General features: G+C 36.2%; 1 protein-coding gene across 1 annotated transcript in view; it reads right to left on the bottom strand.

Annotated features, from left to right (window-relative positions):
* The window catches only part of KIF13B (kinesin family member 13B), a 197,595-nt gene that overhangs the window by 111,514 nt on the left and 67,014 nt on the right, over positions 1 to 19,067 (bottom strand). The window contains exons 4-10 of the mRNA XM_073892528.1: positions 17,085 to 17,145; positions 15,269 to 15,361; positions 13,938 to 14,118; positions 10,657 to 10,744; positions 7,764 to 7,898; positions 5,311 to 5,423; positions 3,945 to 4,056 (exon numbers count right to left, since the gene is read on the bottom strand). Of these exons, the coding sequence (XP_073748629.1) occupies positions 3,945 to 4,056; positions 5,311 to 5,423; positions 7,764 to 7,898; positions 10,657 to 10,744; positions 13,938 to 14,118; positions 15,269 to 15,361; positions 17,085 to 17,145 (783 nt within the window). The remainder of the gene's footprint in view (positions 1 to 3,944; positions 4,057 to 5,310; positions 5,424 to 7,763; positions 7,899 to 10,656; positions 10,745 to 13,937; positions 14,119 to 15,268; positions 15,362 to 17,084; positions 17,146 to 19,067) is intronic.

Here is a 19,067-nt window from a genome sequence, read left to right as displayed (position 1 = left end):
GTAAAAATGCCTCGCTTGTGGAAGGTCGTATGTTTTTTAAGTAAAAAGTATGACAAAAATCAAGAAAACTTCATTTTTTTAGCCTAAGAATTAATAAACAGAGGTTACAATTACAATCTAATTTTACTAAACAGAAGATAAACTGACTTTTTAAAATGTTCAGTTTTGTTCCTCAGTTCAAGTATTTTCACAAGACTCTCTTAACATTTGGTAAAAGTGAAGTGCTTCTCCTTCTAATGAAAAGTGACCTTTGGCAAGATGTACAATATATAGCCTAGGCAAGAGAAGATGGGCAGCGAGGTGAATCCTGATTCCAATCTTATTTCTGCGACCACTGTCACATCTGTAAAATGGGGACACTACCATTTGCCTTCAGAGAAGTAAATGAGATCATGTACATGAAGTGCTTTGCATGGTACTTGATTCTCCCGGCCTCCAGCCTATGGAATGGATACTCAGTAATTACCTGGGCCATTTTAAGTCTGTGAATTAACTTCATAAAAGATACTTCCTAGTGTTTGTTTAAATGGACTGAGGTAATAACAATGAAACAACACAACAGTGAATATTATGTCTTTTAAATCAGGCACATCCCGGGAATAAGCATGAATGATCAAGAAATATTTCTGTGGAAAGTCTGAGGAAGAAATTAATATCTTATCGAAATTCCTTCTGGAAATTAAACAAATGAGATTTCAAGGATAATTACTGACACGTGAAGAACAGCACAATTATTTCCTTGGTAGTGAAATGTTTTGTAATGCCCCTTAAATTCAAGAGTTATCTACAAGTGGTTTTTAATTATCAAACTTTGCTTATTTATCCTTTTGTTTTAAATTTCTAATTCTTTTTGCATTTTGCCAAAGGAAGTACTCTATCTGATTTTCTACTGTGGCCAGTTTCACTTAATAAAGCATGCTTAAATGGTGTGTGGAGTTTTAGTAAGTAAAGTTGAATACCAATAACCCTTTGAGAGAGTAGAAACTAGGAGAAAACCCAACTTCCTTTACAAACACATCACGGACTAAGTCAGAGTTGTGTCACCTTAGAAGAACAAATATTGTTAAAATGTCTATTCTACCCAAAGAAATCTACACATTTAATGCAATTCCTATCAAAATACCAATAGCATTTTTCACAGAGCTAGAACAAACAATCCAAAAACTTATATGGAACCACAAAAGACCCCAAATAGCCAAAGCAATTCTGAAAAACAAAAGCTGGAGGTATCACAATTCTGGATTTCAAGTTATATTACAAAGCTGTAGTGATCAAAACAGAATAGTACTGGCACAAAAACAGACACATAGATCAATGGAACAGAATCGAAAACCCAGAAATAAACCCATAATTATATGGTCAATTAATCTTTGACAAAGCAGGAAAGAATATGCAATGGGAAAAAGAAAGTCTCTTCAACAAATGGTGTTGGGAAAATTGGACAGCCACATGCAAAAGAATGAAACTGGACCACTTTCTTACACCATCCACAAAAATAAACTCAAAATGGATTAAAGACCTGAAACCACAAAAAATCCTAGAAGACAGCACAGGCAGAAATGTCTGTGACATCAGCCATAGCAGCATCTTTCTAGATATGTCTCCTGAGGCAAGGGAAATAAAAGCAAAAATAAACTATCAGGACTATATCAAAATAAAAAGCTTCTGCAGAGTGAGGGAAACAATCAACAAAGCTGAAAGGCAACCTACTGAATGGAAGAAGATGTTTGCAAATGACTTATCTAATAAAGGGTTAATATCCAAAATATTTAAAGAACATACAAATCCACACCAAAAAAAATGAAATAATCCAATTAAAAAAAGGGCAGACATTCTCCAAAGACAAACAGATGGCCAACAGACACAGGAAAAGATGCTCAACATCACTCATCATCATGGAAATACAAATCAAAACTACAATGAGGTATCAGCTCACACCTGTTAGAATGGCTAAAATCAAAACCACAAGAAACAAGTGTTGGTGAAGATGTGAGGAAAAAGGAACCTTCTTGTGTTTTTGGTGGGAATGAAAACTGGTGCACTCTGGAAAACAGTACGGAGGTTCCTCAAAAAGTTAAAAATAGAACTACCCTACAATCCAGTAATCCCACTGCTGGTATTTACCCTGAAATACAAAAACACCAATTTAAAGGGATATAGGCACTCATATGTTTATAACAGCATTATTTATAATAGCCAAATTACAAAAGCAGCCCAAGTGTCCATCAACAGATGAATGGATAAAGAAGATGTGGTATATATACACAATGGAATATTATTCAGTCATAAAAAGGAATGAAATCTTGCCATTTGCAAAGATGTGGATGGAGCTAGAGTATAATGCTAAGCAAAATTAGTCAGAAAAAGACAAACACCAAATGATTTCATTCATATGTGGAATTTAAGAAACAAAACAAAGAAGCAAAGAAGACAAAAAAAAAGGGGGGGACAGGGAGACAAATCAAGAAGCCAACTCTTTTTTTTTTTTTAAGATTTCATTTCTTTTTTGACAGAGAGAGACGCAGCGAGAGAGGGAACACAAGCAGGGGGAGTGGGAGAGGGAGAAGCAGGCTTCCCGCAGAGCAGGGAGCCTGATGCGGGGCTCGATCCCAGGACTCTGGGTTCATGACCTGAGCCAAAGGTAGACGCTTAACAACTGAGCCACCCAGGTGCCCAAGAAGCTAACTCTTAACTATAGAGAACACACTGATGGTTACCAGAGGGGAGGTGGGTGGGGAGATGGGTGAAACAGGTGATGGGGATTAAGGAGTGCACTTGTGATGAGCACCAGGTGTTGTATGGAAGTGCTGAATCACTATATTGTACACCTGCAATTAATGTAACACTGTATGTTAACTATACTGGAATTAAAATAAAATTTAAAAATAGCCAAAAAAAAAAAAAAGTTGTGTCTTCTACTAAGCAAAGCTGTGCTTAACTCATCTTTATATTCTCAACCCCTACCACAGTGAGTAACAGGCATTCAATAAATTCTTGACTGATGAGAGAAGAACTCATCACAAAACTACACAGGGCCCATAAAATTACTTCTTCATTTAAAAAAAAAAAACAGAAAAGGAAAAGGAGTATTAAATAAAATATTTTGTTCCAGGTTGGCAACTCTATACAGAGTTAAACTGTCACTGGACTTTCTATCCTCTAGTTCCTAATCCAATATCCAATCCACCACACCACCTCGATAGACTAGAGGGACCCTGAAGACTGGAAGAGACCTGGAAATAGCCTCTCTCTTCACCAAATTCCTATTGCGTGTCCTTACTAACTCTCTCATGGAATCACTGACTCTTGTTATAATATTTTGTGTTCACATCTTATCTCCCTTACCAGACCCTGAGCAATTAGAGGGCAAGGAGGGTCCCACATTTCTTTACATTCCCCTCATAAGCACTTCATAGCTTTTGTTCTTTCTCATTCTCATTTCCATTTCTCTCATACATACTGAATCAATTAACAAACGAATGACTGTGTGCTCTATTCTGTACCCTTAAACAACATTAGGAAGCTAAACGTAAATTAAAGTGATCATGAGTAGTCTTGAGGTTAATCAGAAAAACAAGGTCCAAAATGTCAGTCAAACAAAAGGAGTCTGTGAGAAAAACAGAGTAGTCCAGCGGAGTCTGTAAGACAGTGGAAATCCTTTCCTTTGACTCAATCTGCTATAGGATTAGCATGAGGTTCTTCTTCTACACCTCAAAATCTCAAAGGCAACTGTGTGGTTCTGTGTGCCCCAAATCCCATTGCTTCCAGGTTCTGATGAATCAGGTGCTTAATCTATTAAATCCATGATTATCATGTGAGAGACTAATGATTTTAAATTTGAACATTGGTAAAAGAAATGATAGGAGGGATTAACAGTCTACTCTTCTCTTCCTTTCTACCAACCACCAAGAGTATGCCAGAAAGGGTGGGGGTGGGAAGCTTACTTTGAGCAGCCAAGTGAGAACTGAGTCACGATATGGAACAAATTTATTCTTGTTTTTGCCAGCACTCTGATCTGCTAGGGCTGAGATAACCAGACCGAGGGTTGTGAGGGACCTGCATGGTGCAACAAACCGGAATAATCATAAAAAACTGAGAATATCAAATGTCACATTTTAGCACAAAAACTGAACATCAAGATGCCTCCTACCTGCATGAGAATAGCACTGTTGTCAGCATTTTGCTGCTCAGTTTAAAAACACATAAACTCTAAAAGCTGATATCCTTCTAACACTACTGCAAGCAATAAAATTGCTTAGCTCAATTACTTTTTTTCATTTTTGTAAAGAGCAACATGAGCCATAAACCTCTAGGTTAAGAAAAGACACAAACACCACATATCTTAAAGAAAGGAAGCCACAAACACAATACAATTAATTAAAACTTAGTATAAGGCAAAAACATTTGCATATATGTACGTGTGTATATGAGGTATCTATTTATATCATATGTATCTACACACATATCATACGTAATATCATTTATATATATGTATATCACCATTCAATAATACAATAATAGCATAGCATCTGGATGATGATCTTCTATGATCTCTAGTTGGTTACTCTCATAATGCATCCTTCTGGATTCCTGCCCACAAGGAGCTAAAATTTAGCTTGAGGTAGAAAATATAACTATATGAAGGAGTTTGTACACAAAATTATTACTTTATAAAACCCTAGCTTCTTGGTATAAATGAGCACCACCACAACAGTCATACAAGGGAAAGCCCAATGGGACTAGTACACGAGCTGATGTTGGTTCAGAGAGTGACACCCAGGTTGAGATCAACAGCTGGACTCTAACAGACCATTACCTTCGTCCTTTTCCATAGCTTAGACCAGTGGTTCTCAACTGGAGGGCTACTGTGCCCCTACCGGGAGATGTTGGCAAGGTCCACAGACATGTTTGGGTTGTCACAACCGGGGGTGGGGTAAGAGAGGTGGCAGGTACTACCGCCATCTAGTGGATAAGGCCAGGGATCCCACCAAACATCCTACAATACACAAGAACAGTCCCAGGAACAATTACCCAGCCCCAGATCTCAATACAGCTGCTCTTGAGAAACCTCTGACTTGACTGTGCTCCTCAGCCCCATCAGACATCTCAACAAAACATAAAATAGGCTCAGGCCTATATATATATATATATATATATATATATATATATATATATATATATGAAAAAATTTTCCATTATTTATTCATTATAGCTTCAATCATTCCAGCATCTTATTCTTTTAATAACCACAGAAGTTCCCCTATTTGGCTCTTAAATCAGTAAAATAAGAAAAGCTTCTGGAGAACTTACTTGTTGATGTTGCTCCCCTCCTTCAACCTGTCCCCCGCAGCTCCAGTTTTCGTTGCTCGCTCACTGCCAGCTAAATCAACCAAGCTCAGTTTGCCCACTTTCTCTCCAGATGTCTAGAAAGTAAATCAACAAATACTAATAAACAGTTAAAGAATACAGGAAGTCCTACATCTCTACCAATGAGTTTATTATCTAAATCCTTTATTAAAACATTATTTACTGTTATTTCAAAATTAGCTTGCACTGCTATAAAAGTGTAAGAAGGGGCGCCCAAGTAGCTCAGTTGGCTAGGCGTCCAACTCCTGGTTTCGGCACAGGTCATGATCTCAGGGTCCTGGGATTGAGCCCTGAGTTGGGCTCTGCACTCAGCAGGGAATCTGCTTGATTCCCTCTCTCTCCCTGCCCCTGCCCGTGCTCCACACACACAGGCATGCACTCTCTCAATCTCTCTAAAATAAAAAAAACAGTATAAGAAAACAAATTTAAAAAAAAACAGTATAAGAAAACTGTATAGTCTAGTAGTAGATATACAAAATTATACCCAACCCTACTAACCCAGACAAGAGTGAAAGTTATCTCAGAAAATAGCGCCCCCCAAAATGGGACATTTTGAAGGGAACCCAATACAATTTTTTTTAAAGATTTTATTTATTTATTTGATAGAGAGAGGAGGAGCACAGAGGGAGAAGAAGACTCCCTGCTGAGCAGATAGCCTGACGTGGGGCTTGATCCCAGGACCCTGAGATCATGACCTGAGCCAAAGGCAGATGCTTAACCGACTGAGCCACCCAGGCACCCCAACAAAATTTTCATAGAGAATTATATGAAAGCACTTATAAAATACAAATTTTAATATGATATAAAACTGCTTAAAAATCTCAAAATATTTACCAATAACCCTGAGAGAAAAATATTTGCAACTCTCATTGGTCTTAAAAAAATTAATATTTTACATAATAGGATCTCTCAAAAACTCAATACTTTCTTATATTTTTCATATTATTTATATATAGTAATTCCCTTATTTCATAGTTTCAGGTATTAAATTTACATATTTCTCTAGTTATTACATAAATATACATAAATATATACTGACATTTTCCTTTATCAAAAATATTCCATAACATAATCACACACATAATAGATATTTTATACTTCAGCAGCAATACAAGAAATGTGGGAATGCAGTGCCCAAATTTATAGACTGGTTCATTTCTTAAAACTTTTCTTTAATATATACATTTATATTTATTTCCATAAATAAACATGTTGCTAACAAAAGGATATTCAGCTTCCCAAATCAAAAGTACTTTTGGTTAAAAAAAAAAAAAGTCATCAGTATGTTTTTTGTTTTATGCTGAAAAGGAAATAGAAAACAAAGAACTTTTTGTTGTTACACTAATCTTGCTGTGATGGTAAAAAAAAGAAAAATATGCTTTCAGCAAATGAAAATCTTGCCAAAATATAGCATTTTTGCCAGCATGATTATTTTAGCTTCTGGTATTTGAAACTGATTTGCTGGGGGGTAGGCATCATCATAAAATATGCAAATATTCACATAAAAAGTAAGAGGAAAAATGAGAAGTTTTCAGTGCAGTAGAAGCATATACATTTTTAGCTGTTTACTCTTCATAAGCTTCAAAATCAAATACTCAAAAAATCATTCTACAAATCTACTGAAATTTTATAGTACAATTTCCCCAGTATAGTTTATTCCTTCTAATACTTAGCTGTTTAGCAGAAGGTAACATTTCAAAACAATCTCTACTAAATCAGCTAGAGTTAACATTAGCTTATACAGCTAGCCATCCAACTTTAAAGCTCACAATTTGCTATGGCAGAGGCTGTGAACCATCAGCATGTTTAACTTCTGTCCCACCTTCCTTTAGTTGGACAGGGCGGAACTGAAAACTACATTTCTCAGACTCACTTGCAGCCAGGGTTCAGGATGTGACTTAGGTTCTGCCAAGCAGATATACTTGCTTCAGATTTGGAAAGCAGAAGCAAAGCAGAGGTCATCCCCCTGGACTGTTTTGGCTTTTTTCTTTTGGCAAGAGGATCATGGAAATAGGTTTTCTACAAGTGTCTCAGGTTACATTCAGCTTCCCCTCACTATGAGGCAGCTTTACTAACTCCTGTGTATCTGGCAGGCCTGAGCTGACTGCTCAGAGGTAGTACCACCCTTGCTGGATGATATCTACATTGTTATTCCTAGAGATTCAGTCTAGAATCCATTCTTTCTCAAGTGTTCTAAAACTCTGTAATCACCCAATCCCTCCATTAAATCCCTGTTTACCTACAGTGGCTTCTATGTCATGCTGAGTCCTAACTAATATATCCATGGCTGGCTAGGACTTTAAGTCATCTAACACCTGAAGGGAATGGAATATGATAAATCATGATCCACTTTAGAAATATTTAAAAAAAAAAAGGTCAAGCATGTGAATACCTACCCCAGACTTCACATCATATAAAGTATGTGTAAGGGTGATTTTGAAGACTGCATGAGATCGACTACTCTCCTCATTCATGTTGGTGGCAGCAACTGTGCGAGACTTGTTACCTTCAGACATCAAAGACTCAATATCCTAAGTAGAAACAAGTCATAGACACACATTTCATTATCTGTCAACTAAACATCAAAACTCTGCTATCCTTTGAAATGCATTACAAGTTTCACTACTCAGTCAACCACATTTGGAGTTTACACATTTATACTTTGCTTCTCAGTGAACATTAAGCCCCACAGAATATAACAGCCAATACTGTCTCCGAAAACTCAAACAAAACACATTTATTTTCTGTAGGTGCCAAATAAAATAGCAGCTGTGACTGAGAATTAGAAAAATTTAGAAGCCACATGTGGAGACCCATAAGATGGACAAATGATTCGTGCCAAACTTCATCTAATTGAGAAATTTAGTTTCTTTAATGACAGAAGCAATAGAAGACAACTGTTAAATCAGATTATTTGAATAAGCAACAAAAATAACTGTAACCCCTTCATGCAAGCATTACACTGTCACCACATTACTGTATTTTATACCAGACCTGTTTCTGAAAACAGAGTATCAAGAAACTAAATTTCTGCAGATTTACTACTTCATTGCCATTACTGTTAAAAACGAGATAGCATGATGCACTTGAAAGATCATGGGATGGGATCTTCATTTTTTCAAATGTCATAAGCTCTAAAAATAGTTAACCAAACTGAATTTTAGTTTCATAAGTAACAATACAGAGCTATAACATAATCTACCTTACAAGGATTTTTAACGAGGAACAAGAAAGATGGTATGTATGAAAGGGTGGACCAGTTGTCTCCTCTTACCCTGTCTCATTTTCTTTCTAGTAAAGGAACCCAGAGCTGAGCACCTTGCAGTGGAACTGAGACTACATTTCCCAGATGCCCTTGCAGCTCAGTCTGGCCATAGGATTAACTTTTAGCAAATGAGACACAAAGTCATCTGGGAATTCTCCTTAAAGGGAGTAGGCATGCTCTCACACATCTTGGTTCTAAGAGCTTAAGATCCTGAACTATGGGAATAAGGGCATTACCACAGAGCTGGCTCTATGTGGAGAGCTGGAAGGAATCTAGGTCCCCAAAAGCATCTTTGGAGCCACTGTATCAGCCCTCTGACCATTCATTCTTTCATTTGTTCACGTAAATAATATATGAAAGCCACCTATTACATGACAGATACATTTTGAATTCTGAGAATAAATAAGGAACAAAACAGAAGACAATTCATGTTCCAAAGAACTTAAATCCTATTATATTTTCCTGTTATTTGCAACCAACACAATCCTAACTGACACATATATATGAAAAACTTTGAAAATCTAATTTTCTATTTTGCTGTATCAGTGAAAAAGAATAATGTTTATAAAAAAATTCAATATGATCAATAAAAAGCCTCAAAGTAGAAACATTAACTACAAAGAGAAGTTTAAGTAGGCACCAAAATGGAAAAACCAACACAAAAAGTAAAATTCACAATTTTTTAGATCCATTCCAAATCCATTTTAGATCTATTAAATCTGACAATCCTGAGACTTAATGTAAAAGCTTCACCTTATTTAGCCCACACTTATTTATTGGCCCCCAATCTGTTGTCTCATGCATAAACTCTGTATTGAGCCTTTTAATTTCTTAAACAAGCAGACTATCTCTTTACACTTTCCAATCTCCTCTGAGCCTTCAAAAACATCTGATCTCTCTCCAATGTTGTATAAATAAGTTCTTAAATGATCATGATTAAAATAACAATACCTACTAACATTTATATCAAACCCTACATTCTCAAAGACTTTTCACATTATTTCATTCGATCTCCTCCAGGAAGTCTTCCTAGACACCACCCATCCCAGATACCTACATGTCCCTTTAAGTTAGGTACCCCCTCCTCCAAACTACCATGAATCCTAAGCATGCATTTCTCACTGCTCTTAAAATCATGTTGTTTTAGAACATCTTTATAATAACATCTATAAGCATCTTGAGGAAATGGACCATCTCATTCACTTTTTATATCCTCAGCACCCAGGACAATGTCTGGCACATGACAGGTGTTCATACATGTTTACCAAATGAAGTATCTAATGTTTACTAAATAAGTATCATTGACCAAATGATAGAAATGATTAATGAACAAAAAAACAAATGGACATACCTCATAAGATAGTCAAGAAAATAAAACTAATTTCCATTTTAAAAATGGGGACAAAGAGGCTTAGTGAGGTAGGTGATCCAGAGTCATACAAGAGTCACACAAGAGGATTAAGTGTCACCAGATCAACGTTCTCTGACTCTTAATTCAATGTACATTACATCACAGCATCTCACTCCACCCCCATTTCCCCAACATGCAAAGCCTGATGGATCCACACAAAGCAGAACTCTAAGTTTGAAAATGAAGAGAATCAAAGGCCAGTGAGTGATCCTCTCAAATTTAGAAACAGACTTTGAATTCCAACTACCCAATTCATATGTTTTATTTCATTAAATCAATGAAACCATAGGCAACTTCATTATCTTATGCACTACTAGGGAAGAAAAATGCTGCTATATATAATTTTAAGATGCAATTGTAAGGAATATCACAACTTTAGAGCTCATTAAAATATGAAAAAAGGTATGCTTTGCAAATGTGTACACCTTCTCTCAAAATTTAACTGTCCAAATAGCCATATATAGCTCTTTAAAAAAGATCTTTGTAAAAAGTAGCTTATTAAGTAATGCTACGATTAATTTTTTTTAATTTCAAGAAAAATAATCATCACAAATTAAACAAGAAATAATCTGCTACAGTGAATTTCAGCAGTTTACAGAAAAGAGATGATTACCTTGTAGCTTGTGACAGCCAGTTTGGAAAGTCCATCGACATAAGGTCCCAAAACATTGTGCTCTCTGACTTTTAACGTTTGACGACTTCTGCTCATTAAAAAGAAAGAAAGAATTTTAAAACAATAACCTGTTTTTAAAAGGACTCAATAGTGCTCCATAAAAATATATACTGAATTCAACAAAGATCCCAAGTAAAAAGAACCAACTAACTTGATCTAAGAAGATAAACCAAAATTTAAAATCTTGACTGGTAAGAAAAACTTCATAATGTGGTAAAATATCACATCACTCAAAAGGGTACACTGTGGGATGTCTATTTACTACCACAAAGAATGCAGAGTCAAATAAATACAAACAATCTACTTGTCATTTCACAGAATGTGGTACAAAGAACAGAAACTCAATAAATGTTAACTGTGCAAGAGAGAAACCTCAAGACCAATCTCAGTCATGAATAAAGACAAACAACAGACTGAATTTAATAATGACTTAAAAACATAACATTAGGCTGATCCCAGGGCTACTGGGTTGTTTTAACGTGGGAAAAACATTCATGCCCTTTACCACACTAGACTAACAGATTGACTAAATGGGGGAAAAAAACCACATTATCATTTCAATAAATGTAGTGAAATGGATTCAATAAAATTAAATACTTATTCATGATTAAAAAATAAATAAATACCACTTACAAACAAGGAACTAATAAACTCAGTAAGTGGCATCTGCCAAAAACCTAAAACATACTTAATCATACTAACCAAAAAACATTAAGAATATTCCTTGATGATTGTATGGTAAATGAATTCTATCTCAAAAAAGCTCTGTAAAAAATATAAACATTACAATGAAAAAAAAATATTTGTTGATAGTGAGGTTGCAAGTGATTCTTACTTATGAACTTATTTTCTAATGATTTGAAATCCTCTACTACCCTAGGATCAGCCACCAAAAACTTCACTTACTACTATAAAACTGTACACGAAATAAATATAGAATATTTGACTTAAGTCTGATCTCAGGACATACTATATCATAACTTTTTCCTTTCATTTTTCCTCTTCTCTTAAAAAGATACTGAATTCATAAAATTAGTACTTGATTTAAAAAAACTAAGTTCCCTTGGGGTGCCTGGATGGCTCAGTCGGTTAAGCATCCGACTCTTGATTTCGGCTCAGGTCATGATCTCAAGGTTGTGAGATTGAGCTCCATGTTGGGTTCCATGCTCAACTGAAATAAATAAATAAATAAGTCTTACAAAAAAAACAACTAAGTTTTCTCAAATAGTCTTTCACTAAAAAGGGATCGCCCTTAGAGTTTTTAATCCATTCACTTTGACTCTTCAAAAACAATGGAAAAATCCTCAAGAAACTTTCTGGAGGAGACAGCAGTAGCAACTAGCACTTTACTGAGCACTTACTAAGTAAATGTTCTAAGACCTCAGGTATATCATCCCAGCCAATCACCACAACAGCCCTCTGTGATATTATGTAATGTTATCATCCCCTTGGTACAAATGAGGCCTAGAAAGCAAAAGGAACTTGCTCTGTAGGTAATTAGAGGACCTGGATGCAGAGCTATGTGAACCCCAAGCCCATGCTGTTCATTACTAATGATACACAAGACAAACATAAGAAGAAATTACTAAAGACTCCGAGCAAATTGTAGATAAAGTTCAAGCGATTCCACACAAGCACTGTGGAATACAAAACACAGAAATGAATTCAGCTAAGCATTTCTGGCAAGAGTAGGTCTGGGATCTCAAAGGAAGTGATGCTCTTCCACAGAGGTGAAGGTGCAAGGACGAGTATTCAGGGCAGAGTTGGGAAAAGTACAAGGACACAATATTCAGCAAGATGTGGGTACCTAGGCTATAACCTTCCTACCTCAGAGGCTTCCTTTTGTTTCCTGTTTTGACTTTCACGTTTGGTGCCCCCCAGCCACACTGGACAGTGGGGTCACTCTCCAAGCAAGTGATTTCTCACACCTCCATGCTCTAGCACAGGCTGTCCCCTATGCCTGAATGGTTCTCACCTAACTTAGCGGACAAACTCCTTCTCAGCACAAAAATCATCAAGCACCTTCCATGGAATCTTCTCTTCTCTTCATTCCCTCTTTGCTCTCACCTATTTTGTATACACCTCTTTTCACAAAAGCATTATTACATTGTATTATAATTATTTGTTTCCAAAACTCATTCCGTCCACGCTGTGAGATCTTCCTTTCCAACTTGCAAAGGGCCCAGCACATAATAATGATCATTGAACAGATGTTAAGTTTTACAGAGAAACACTTAAGTACCAACTGAATGTCACTGGGAAAGGCCATCATCTTTGTCAAAGAAAAGAGATGCCAATGAGGGGTTGACATGTTTTCTTGATTGGGCATCACTACGATGCACTGCTTCTAAGACCACCTTTCTTTGGTCATTTTCTCACCCAAACATAACTAAATGTCCCCTGGTAACTCCGCACTCTCTGGAAAACCTCAGCTCACTTGGCTCTCTGACCTTATGAACACTGTTCTTATATCCATAAGCCACAGGCTGTGGTTATTATCGGTTTCTTTCTCATTGTGGTTGCACTTCCTTAAAATCTGACTCGGAAAACTCTGTGCAATGGACAGATTTCCTCAGAGATGTCTTATCTTCCTCATTAGGTTCAGTTATGACTACAGAGTGAGAACAGCATTTTCTTAGCTTTCTAATACTTTCGAACCACTTCTCTTTCAAAGTCTATGCCGTAAAATGGGACACTCTTTTTCTCTGGGAATTTTTTAAATGAACTATCCTAAAGCCCAGGTTTTAAATCTCTGATTATGTGTCTCCCTTACTTCATAGCCTGCAAAGAAAAAAAAAACAGCTAAATTCCACCTGAAATTTCTTGGTCTTTTTTTTAAAAAAAAGAAGGAAAGAAAAAACCCTACTTGATTAAGGATACCAGTCTGATACTAAGTAACTTAATTTTCATTGCATATTTTTTGTTTGTGGTTTTGGATATACCTGAGAAAAGCAGTATCAGGCAAATACATGCATTTGGCAATACTTCCCTGCCCTAACTCAGCCCTAAATGCAAAAGCCAGAACTGAATGCAGGAAGCTGCTCAATGTGACTAAAAACAAAATCACAAGGACAGTAACTAGATAAACAGATAAAATAACAAAGACAATCACTAGATAAATAACTCTCTACCAGAGTTCAATATAAAAAATTTCACTTGAGTCAATTTCTAAGTCTGTTTTAGTCCACAATGCTATAACATTAGTTTCCAAAGTCCTTTACCCTTTGGGATCAAGAAGGTCTCTAACTTTTTCATTATAAATTTCCATATAGGACACTTCTACTTTAAAACTCTGCTCTTCATTTTCCTCTTTCTGAGTTCGTTCAAAGAGTCCACTACAAAGTCTTGGAATTAATCCAGGTTGGTCAGCTGTGCCCATCATGGTATAAGATTTTCCAGATCCTAAAAAGTAGAAATCATAGTTATCACTGCCTCTGAGAAGTTTAAATACATAACCCTCTTTCCATTGCTCATAAATAAATTACTAGCACTTAGCAAAATGCCCAAAAGAAAATAAGAAATATATCCAAATAAAATGACGAGACTAATACAGAAGCTTTCCTATTACAGATGTAAAATCTAAAGTAAACATCTTTTAGGAAGAAAATAAAAACATTCTTTAACCATCTTCATACTTTAAAAAAGTACCTAAAAGAACCAGAAAACAGTAAGGTCTGAGTCGCTTTCTAAAATTAACTGGGAAGATCCATATGATGAATACTATGTGACTGTTACCAACCACTAATCATTGCACAAAAAATACACATTATTCCTATAGACCCCAGAGCAAATTCACTTACTACCCTCTGGCAGTAGTGTAGAAACCAAAGAGTTTTTTGGTTTTTTTGGTTTTCTACTATAAAATTATTTTCTCCGTTGTACCAAAAATACATATTCATTAAAGAAAATTCAGAGAACACAGGAAAATAGAAAGGAAAACATTAAATCATGCCTAGTCCTAACTTAAATACAACTCTTTATCCTTCTTTAGTAGCAATGCTTTTCTAAATGCATTTTTTTTCAAATTGCTACTTTTATCACTTGATGCTTTATCAATGTCATAATAACAAAACAAAAACACCATTTCTTAAGGACCAGGCCTTTTCTATAAATTTTCGATGTTAACTCATTGTGACAACCCTATAGGGAAGGCCTGTACTCACCAATACTTTACAGATAAGGAAACTGAACTGCTGCCTAGGATCTAGGCTGGAAATGGCTACCCTGGCTCAAAATCCATGCTCTTTTAACCAAATCACACACTGCCTCTTAAAAAATATTGGAAGCATTCTTCCATAAAGAATAGTTTTCAACTGGACAAGCTATACATACACGCTTAAAAAAATGACTCCTTCACTTTAAATAGATTTTCTTTCCTGGTAACTGCAGAAGTACAGAAGTACAGAAGTCAAAATGCTCCTTATCAACTGTAACTGATAAGATGCTAACAATATGTTTCTCTTTGTTACTTTCTCTGTTATGATCTTTAAAGCTTAAATACATATATTTAATATTATATATATTTAATAAATAATATATTATTTAACATTACCAGTCTGTCCATAGGCAAAGATACATGCATTGTAACCATCAAAAGCATTCTGAAGGATATTCTCCCCAAGGCACTTGAAAACATCATCTTGACCTGAAAGAGAGAGAGAGAAAAAGAAGAAAGGGTATTTTACTGATGGGTATTAAGGAGGGCACGTGTGATGAGCACTGGGTGTTATATGCAACTAATGAATCATTGAACACTACATCAAAAACTAATGATGTACTATATGCTGGCTAATTGAACATAATAAAAAAATTAATTAATTTTAAAAGAAAGAAAATTTTAAGCCAAAACTACATATGAACAATTTTTTTGAAAACTAAAAACAACCCCCTTAAAAATGAACTTTTTCAAATTGGCTATCTCCAAACAAGATTTTTAGACCTGATAAATGCTTCCAAAAGCTTATGGCCTTCGAGTATTTATCTAGTTAGCGCATGATAGGAAATGAGTAAAAAGTTCCTGATGATATGAACTTGAATTAATAAACACTAGACAAAAATCCTCTGCAATGCAAAAAGCTAATGAACTGCTAATTTTATAAACAATGATTATAAATATCTAAAATTTATACTAGGGACCTCCGTGGACCTGAATTCAACCGTGTATCACCAGCTAATGCTTTATTTAGTGGGCACTAGAATTCAAAACAATCATACATATCAATCTCCTCTCCTTTTCCTCAATGATAATTTTTATTAATAGGGCCTATGATACATATACTACTTAGAGGAGGGAAGACTATCTTGAAAATGTCTTCTAGCTTTCAGTCATGAACAAAAGTAATAGGTCCAAATTCTCCTCCACAGGCTAAATTAAATATGTTAATAAAACAAAGTCATTCAACCTCTCTTTGAGTCTTGAATATACTATGAAAGAACTGGATGTTGTTATGTTTGTTATACTTTGAATGCTATAAATAACATTCCATTATGCCCCACTTCCTAGTTAATTTCCCAGATTAGTATATCATCATCTTACTTCCGATACAGAAGCAATCCATAAGCAATCCATTGAGCCAGCTAGAGCAAATTAACCTGAGCTTTTTGAACCTGCTATAGTACTACTCTGTCTCATGACAAAAGCCAATACAATTATGACCCTCAATATTTAAAAGATCCTGCTTAGAAACAGCTGTCATAAGCAGTTAGGAATGAAACACATTAAAAGGCTGGCCCTGCACTCCTAAATTTGTGGTGTAAAGGAGCTTGAGGGGCACCTGGGTGGCTCAGTCAGTTAAGCGACCGCCTTCGGCTCAGGCCATGGTCCCAGGTCCTGGGATCGAGCCCCACGTCGGGCTCTCTGCTTAGCGGCGAGCCTGCTTCTCCCTCTCCCACTCCCCCTGCTTGTGCTCTCTCTCTCACTGTGTCTCTCTCTGTGTCAAATAAATAAAAAAATAAAATCTTAAAAAAAAATAAATAAAGGAGCTTGAGACAGTCTTGTTGAGGAGGGTAAGGGAGTAACAGAATTCCGAGCAGGCAGGAGCAGAGCCTAGACTAAACCACAGGTTTCCTCTTCCCCTTGCTCAACTTTCCTATATCAAGTCGCCTCTCCAGACCACATCACAGACATCTAAGGGAGTCTAAGTGGCTACTGTGCTCCACGTCCCATGTAAGGTCTGGGAATGTGTTTGATAACCTCAACTGTGTATAGCACACTGTCAATCTCCTATTTCCCCATCACTGTAGAAACAGCAGAGACAGGAGGAAATTCTTAATACAGTTCTTAAAGTTACACAAAATAATGCTGTAATACTTTATGGGAAAAAATTCAAACACCTTTTCTATAGTAGTTAATAGGATGCTGTACTTACCTGCATACTTTTCTCTGACTGATTCATCCATAGACCAGAAACAGTGATCATATGCAAACACCTGTTGAAAAACAAAAATACAGTATATACTAAGAACAAAACCTTAACATACTTATAATATTATAACAGTGTTATAACACTGATAACGCTGTCCATAGTAGTGAAATAAAAATACCTTACTGTCTTAACAATGGAGGTTAATTGAATTATTTATGGTACAGTTTTACAATGAACAACTAAGCATCCTGTAAATGATACCGACCTTTATTTCACATGGAAAACCCTTCACGATGTTAAGTGAAAAAAGGGGTTACAAAACCCGTAATATGATGACTATCATATACACATATACAAACAAACACATACATAGTTACACATAGAAAGTTTATTTCTGCATGTAAGATTAGTGATCTTTGTCTTCTTTATGTTTTTATGTATTCTCTACATTTTTACTTTCTCAGAGAAAATAAAGATATTTTTATAAGAATGAAATGTAAAGATGATTATTATGGCAAGTTGAAAGTAGTTATAAAATAGCAGATTCAAAAAATCATCACACCCATGTGCAATATTGCACAGCTTCAAGACTGCAGAATACTGGTAAGAAAATGTTTCTAGATTAATGTAAAAGTTATGAAAGTCTGGACCATGATCCCATGTTTGTACCAAAATCTATACAGATAAAAAGCTGTAAGAATACACACTAGAATATGGTTAGTGGTTAATACCACCTGGTGGGACATCATAGATGATCTCTGTTTGGATCTTTTACATTTACTACTTGCCAAAATACGCATACTTCTTTTTTTTGCAATCTTTTAAGTTTTTTTCACTGAATTTCTTCTTTTGGATTTCATATTTATAATTAAGTCTCTAAGGATTTTAATTGTAATCGTTTTTAAACCTTTTTTTTTTTGTTTGAGAGAGAGTGCGCGCACGAGCTGGGGGGCAGGGACAGAGGAAAAGGGAGGGAGACAAGCAGACTCCCCACTGACTGCAGAGCCCAAGGCAGTGCTTGATCCCAGGACCCTGGGATCATGACCTGAGCCCAAGGCAGATGCTTGACTGAGCCACCCAGGCGCCCCAAGTGTAATTGTTTTTAAAATCATTTCAGCTTGTAGTTCAAACTCTCCAATTTTTGGGTCTGTTGCCTCTCTTCCTGTTGACAGTTTTCCTCTTGGGCCTTTATGTCAGTTTGCAAGTGCATCTTAATTGGGAGTTTGTGTTTTATGGTTTATGTGGTTGCTTGTTTTTTTCCTCTCTCTCTGGCCACCTTTACATGACTAGCCACACTGCCACTCCCAGCTACAGAAGCCCAGATTTCGGTCTTCCCGAAGTCCAACATCTCCACGCCCTCCAATCTACACATACAGCTCAATGTTGGTGGCCAGAACCCTTTCCTTCCTTAAAGCTTCATTCATGTTGGAGCCTAACTCAAATCAGTTTTCACTGATTTTTCCAGTCCTCCCATACATCAGGCCCCCTCTAATCTGCAAGAGGTGAACTAATCACCTCTGAGAACCTGCCTCTGATCCCAACACCCAGTAAATACATGGCTTCAGCTAGTCTCTGAAGTTACATTATGTTGTTTTTTAATATGATGACATGATTTTAGTATTTTAGAAATATTTTCTTTGTTCCTGCTATGAGTTTGGAGTTGGTAGGAGATTACATCTGTCTGAACGCACAGGCTACCTGGACCAAAGGTCTAAAAGTTTTTTAAAGAAAGGAAAGTAGATTAAGGTGGTAAATTAAGTATACATGCCTATATCCCTCTCCCACCTGAAATCAACTCAAAATGATGGAGGGAGATAGGAAGTGAAAGGGCCAAAAGGAGAAAGAAGAGGGGAAAGGAGAATTAAGTTTTTGAAAACTAGATTTCTCGCTTATACCTAGATGAGAAATTGAGACTCCCTGAAAAATAGTTGCAATGAGACCGATGAGGGACAGAATGGGGTGGAGTGGGGGCTACATGGAGACCAC

This window comes from Callorhinus ursinus, unplaced genomic scaffold (assembly GCF_003265705.2).
Source record: "Callorhinus ursinus isolate GAN/ISIS: 27379988/994484 unplaced genomic scaffold, GSC_fseal_2.0 scaffold4, whole genome shotgun sequence".
NCBI classification, from domain to species: domain Eukaryota; kingdom Metazoa; phylum Chordata; class Mammalia; order Carnivora; family Otariidae; genus Callorhinus; species Callorhinus ursinus.
Note: the sequence above shows the minus strand (reverse complement) of the source record. Positions and strands in the feature narration are given on the sequence as shown.